The sequence below is a fragment of the Mus caroli genome, chromosome 2, assembly GCF_900094665.2.
Source record: "Mus caroli chromosome 2, CAROLI_EIJ_v1.1, whole genome shotgun sequence".
Lineage (NCBI taxonomy): Eukaryota > Metazoa > Chordata > Mammalia > Rodentia > Muridae > Mus > Mus caroli.
The window spans coordinates 8,171,176-8,176,998 of NC_034571.1; the positions used below are offsets into that span (position 1 = coordinate 8,171,176).

Sequence of the window (5,823 nt, forward strand, 5' to 3'; positions counted from 1 at the left end):
GCACCACTGCAGGCAGGCAGCCAGGAGCAGCTGTGTGGAAGCCAGGAGCAGCTTGGAGCCCGAGTGCACCAGGAAAGTGACTCGGGTGTAGAATCGTCCGCCCAGAACTGCCCGTTGGCTGCACTGGGGCGACACCTATGCAGTCGCCCAAGGACACAGAGCACGGACAGTCAAGCTCAGGGCTACTTAGAGGGAAACTCTGAAAGTTGCAATCTAAGGTCAGCAGCCAGGACAGATGACAAGTGAACGAGGCTGAAATCAGGTGTGGGTGCGAAGCGGCAGAGTGGACTCAAAGGAGTTTGCCTCTGCAGTGAAGACAGCATTAAGGAATGAAAAGGGAGATCGCTGGATCGCCGGCTTGTACGGGTGAGAGCCCCAGCGCTTCGGGGGACAGGAGCAGCCCAACTGGGGAGGGGGCGTCACTGCAGGCTGCCGGGGCTTCTTCCAAAGCAGGGGTGGGGATGCTGAGTCACAGATCTGTCACCACTTCGCACCTCTCTGCAATCCGGGGGCTAAAGCAAAAGCGAAAGCGAATACTCCTTAGCAGCCGGCTGGTCCTGGAGCTGAGCTCGCCACCTCCCAGGGACCCCAGCCTTGCGTCCCGTTGGGTCACTGCTGGGGACGATGGCCATGGCCTCGCTGCAGCTCCGGGGCTATGGAATCCAGACCCTTCCTGTGTTGCTGCTGCTGCTGTTGCTACTGTTGCTCCCGCTGAGGGTGACACCGGGTAGGGAGCATCATGCGCCGGAACAGGGGAGCAGAGGGGGACCCCCAACGCCCAGCTGAACTTGATTAGTGTGTGTGTGTGTGGGGGGGGGGGTCACATCTTCCCGGAACTGAGCCAGGAGTCCAGCTGAGATGATCGTGGTGGGTCGGGGATGGAGGGAGCTGGGTGGGGGTGGGGGGACACGTGGAGGGAGCCTGGGAGAGCACAGATAAGAGAGTGGCCCCTTGCACTGCTCTAGACTGGCTCCCGGACCATACATGCAAGGGAGTTGAGCGATCCCACCGGCTTTTTTCGGTGACTTAGGGAGAGCAGGTCTGACAAGTTCGATAAGACTTAAAGAACTTAGAGAAATGTGTGCGTGTGCCTCTGCCAGCTGTGGGGTGTCGCTCCTGTGGGGTTCCAGGAGGGGCTTGAGGAAAAACCACCCTTCATGACTTTCAGGTCAAAGTAAATTAGGTGGTAGGCACTGGGCAAAGTACTGCGGTCCGCGGGAGAAAAAAAAAAGACAAAAAACAAACAAACAAACAAAACGTGTGGAGCAGGCAGGTTGCGCATCTGAACGCTAGAAAACAAGTCCCAGGGTCTCAAGCGCACTGGCAACTTGGGGCCCGGACGATTGGAGAGGAGGGGAGACTGTTTTCCCATGGAAGAAGGGGTGTTGCATGTTTCAGAATGTGTCTCGGGAAGAATGAATTGAGACTCCTAGTTTTGTTCCAATAGGTCTAGAAGGAAAGAGAGAGAACGGCTAGCAACGTCCGGACCCAGGATGTTGCATCTTTTTATAAACATGAAATTCTTCAGAGTCTGATAAAAATCTACATACTCCCTGCACAGAAATGTGCGTGAAAGCACATGCTTGCAAATGTGCACAGGATTTGGGGACCGAGGACAATGGCGTCATCCATGGACTTGCCTGCGAGTTAGCAATTCCTTAGCCCTGAGTGTGTTTTAAAGCAAGATTTCCCGGTGATGGGCGTCTGACTCAGTCTCCTTGGAACTTGGTCATAGTTATCCCACACAGACTTGAGCCTGGGGTTGGCTCTGTAGGGGTGTTACGGGGCTTCATTTATTCTTGGGTCCCCACCCTCCATCTGTAAAGCTGGAGTGTGTTGGTAAATTCCTCTTAACTGGATAGCAAAGAACGGTCCTGAGATGTCAGAAATAGCCTGCAGATATTCCAAATAGTCTGAAAGTGAATGTGGTTTCAGTCCAGCTCAGCTTAGAGGAAGCACCTCCTTGCCTGAAAGTCTCTCTGAAGTTCGGGCTCCACTGGTGCCATCAACTGGCACCTGAATCTTGGTTTTAAGAACAGCCTTATTGGGTCATAACTGACTCCAGGAAAACTGCATATATTTAAGTTGTACGTTTCTTTGTGTTTCAGGATGAAAGTTACACTCTTGAAACTATCAGCAAACCAAAGTAGGGTCACACCCATAACTAAGAAGTCCCCCGTGTCCTCCAAAATTCTTATCTCCTCCTCAGCTCAGCAACAGTCTAACTTATTTCCTTTGGATTTGTTTCACTTTCTAGTATTTTCTATAAGTGGAGTTATAAGGCATGCTGCTCTTTCTTGTGTGGCTTATTTAGCTCAATCCTTATTCTTTGTTCATGTTGTAATTGCATCAACAGTGAACTAGCACCCAGTGTAATGGAGTATTTTTATAATCCCAGCACTCTGAAGGCTGAGGCAGGAGGACCTCTAGTTCAAAGATAGTCTGGGCTATATACTAAGACCTAAAAGCATAAACAAACAAACAAATAAAGAGATGGGTGGCTACTGAGGAGATGGCTTAGTGGGTGAAAATTCTTGTCATCCAGATCTGAGGACCTGAATCCATGGGAGTGGATGGACAGCACAATATAGTTGGGTGAGAGAGAGGCAGGGCAAAGAGGGGAGAATTCCAGGGGTGTGTGTATGAGGAGGGTGGGGAGGGAGGGAGAAAGAGAGAGAGAGGCTCAAACAATATGGCAGGTGAAAAATGATTCCCTACTCCCTTCCCTCAGTGCTGGGATTATGGGATGTGTGTGCCTCCATACCCAGCTAAACTATGACTTATTTTTAGATCTGTGAACCAGCATTAGTTGCCTCCTGATTGTTGGGTATTTAAGTTGTCTCAGTATGGTAGTATTTAAGAGGCAACATGTTGGGAAACTGTATTCTTTATCTTCCTCCTCCTCCTCTTCCTCCTCCTCCTCTTCCTCCTCCTCCTCTTTCCCTTCCTCTTCTTCCTCCTCCTTCCCCTTCTCCCCCTCCTCCCCTTACTCCTCCTCCTCCTCTTCATCCTCCCTCTCCTTCTTTCCTTGAGATAGGGTCTTACTGTGTAGCACTGACTGGCTTAGAACTCTATGTAGACCAGGCTGTCCATGATAGATATCTGCCTCCCAAGTGTGTGCCTGGCCCTGGTGACTCTCTTTCTTATAGAATCCCTCCATGACCTTGGTGTCATTCATCACCTATGGTAGTAAATGTGAATGGAAGGCTTTCTCCTAGGGAGCCTTAATACTCTTTTGGGCAATACAGTAGGGGACTTTAGGGTCTGTGGAGGAAGTACATTGCTAGGCTGCATGGTGGACATGTGCTCCAGGCATGTAGGGAACAAACCAGTCAGGAGAGCCTGACAGCTGCAAGTGAGATTGCAGCTTCTGCAATAGTTCAGTGGGTGACAAAGAAATCCTGAAGCAGAGCTGGTGTCTCTGGGAAACTGGAACAAGCGAAGTCCTGCTGAGTCTCCAACTTGTGACCACCCAGCCTTCTGACCCTCGAAGCTGATTAGGACCTCAACTTAAGGAACTCGAGGAAAGAGGAATGGATGAGTTCTCGGGGCAATGAGCTGACTGAGTACAGCCTGTACTTATTGCACCATGAGGAAGTGTGATAGGTTGGCTGGCACTTCAGCCAGGAAGAAAAATAGGTTACTGGAAGCCTAGATGCCCTGACTGATTGGGCATGTTGGAGTCAGAGTGAGCCTCTAGAAGGCAAGGGACACATTTTCTCTTCTCCGTGTCTTAGTACCTATCTGCTTTCAAATGGGAGGTTCAGGGAAAGAAAATGCTGAAATGCACACTGACCTCATATAAAGAATGGGAGGGGCATGTTAACCTGACCACTCTTGAACTCCAGATATAAGAGTAGGCCAGGGATTCCTGCCCATCTTAGACTCTAAACCGACTTGATAAAGAAGCCTGATCCACAGGTTCTGGGAAACAGAAAGAGGTGTCGCCCCATGCTTCATGCTAATGATCATTAGGACTGGCTATGTGAGAACTTTGAAAGTGGCATAACTCTAAGTCCTGGTTTCCATAACTTCATCTGATATATGTATTCATAAGCTCGCAACGTATAAATACCTGTCATGTATGTGTATGGGGCTTAGCATTGGGGAAGGAGCACTAGGGAACTATGAAATACACTTACAGTCTTCATGGTGCTTGTAATCTACCAGACAAGATGAGACTTGCTTACAAGTCTCATCTTAGATACTTAGATAGTTCCCATCCAAGTATCAACCAGACACAACCTTGCTTAGCTTCCAAGACCAGACAAGCCCTATCAAGTTCAGTATGGTATAGCTGTAGACTTACATCGGATATCTAAGGAGATATACATCTCCTTAGATTGTAGTATTAAAAGATGTAATTAAGACGGAAGGAAATTAAAAGTTATCATTGCAATGAAATATATTGCTTCTAATGTAATTGTGAAACCATCTAGCTTTGTAAATTAAGTAACTCACCACCACTTGGCAGTTTGGATTAGCTGTGGTATTTTTATAACCTCGTGCATTCAAATATCAACTATTCCTATGTTTATCTCTGAGGACCATTCACTATTGACAGACCTGATATAGGCTTCCTTTTTGAGAAGAGAAACAAAGTAGCTACTGCAAAGCCCTCTTAGTACAAAACACTCAGAGAATGATCAGAATAACATAAATACCTCTTTAAATTGATTGGTGGCAAAACATAATTTTGCTCTTCAAAACAAAAATAATAATGATACATTGGTGCACTACTGTGAATTTAAAAGGAAAATGGCCGATAGCAATAACAGCACAAAGGCTGGGAAAGGATGTATAGAGAACAGTCATTAAGGGTGTATGTGCGTGCATGTGTGTGTGTGTGTGTGTGTGTGTGCGCGCGCACGCGCGCGCGTGTGTCTATGTGCTGCCCAATGGAGAACGTTTGATGTGCTGTTCAATAACTCCTTGCCTCCCCACCTCCAGTTCTGGGGTTACAGATGCACACAACCATACCTAACATTCTTATGTGAGTGCTGGGAATATGAACTCAGATCTTCACACTTGGGTGGCAAGAGCTCCTACTGGCTGAGCCATCTCTCCAGCCCTGTTTAAGGCTCTTATGCTGTAGGTGTGAGATAATATGATATCACTTGGTGGCAAAGCAACCTCTAAAATAATATGATAATGAAGCTGGGGATGGTGGCTCATGCCTGTGATCTCTGCAAATTTGACCCCTGGTGGCTGCAGAGTCATTTCTATTTATTGCTGTAGCCACTGGTAAGTTGCCCATCCTCCTGTGAACAGCTCCACAACCATGCTCAGGGAAGCAGCTGTAACAAAGCTCCGTGTGTCATGGCACAGCAGATAAAAACACAGGTCACTCTTCCAGAAGACTTAGGTTCACAACTGTCTGTAACTCCAGTTCCAAGGCGTCCAGTGCCCTCTTCTGGCTCCACAGGCACACTGGGCATGTATATGGCAAATAGACACCTATGTGGGCAAAACACCATATATGTTAAAAGTGTTGGTTTTAGTCATATATGTCTTACTTGGGGTTTTGGCTGCTGTGATGAAACACCACGAGCAAAAAGGAAGTCTAGGATGGACAGGTTTATTCAGCTTTCACTTCCACATCACAATTCATTATCAAAGTAAGTAAGAACAGGAACTCAAATGGGGCAGGAAACTAGAGGCAGGATCTTAGCAGAGGCCACGAAGTAGTGCTACTTACTTGCTTGCTCTGTCATGGCTTGCTCAGCCTGCTTTCTTTTTCTTTTTTTTTTTTAATTTTTAATATTTTTATTACATATTTTCCTCAATTACATTTCCAATGCTATCCCAAAAGTCCCCCATAGC

At 47.5% G+C, this 5,823-nt stretch overlaps 1 protein-coding gene across 6 annotated transcripts in view; it reads left to right on the forward strand.

Annotated features, from left to right (window-relative positions):
- The window catches only part of Il15ra (interleukin 15 receptor subunit alpha), a 31,015-nt gene continuing 25,192 nt past the window's right edge, over positions 1-5,823 (forward strand). For 3 of the 6 annotated variants that reach the window (XM_029474194.1, XM_021186511.2, XM_029474193.1), the window contains exon 1: positions 385-727. In XM_029474194.1, coding sequence (XP_029330054.1) covers positions 625-727 — 103 coding nt within the window. In that variant the 5' untranslated portion in view covers positions 385-624. The other 3 variants (XM_021186490.2, XM_021186500.2, XM_021186483.2) reach the window with 3 other exon arrangements.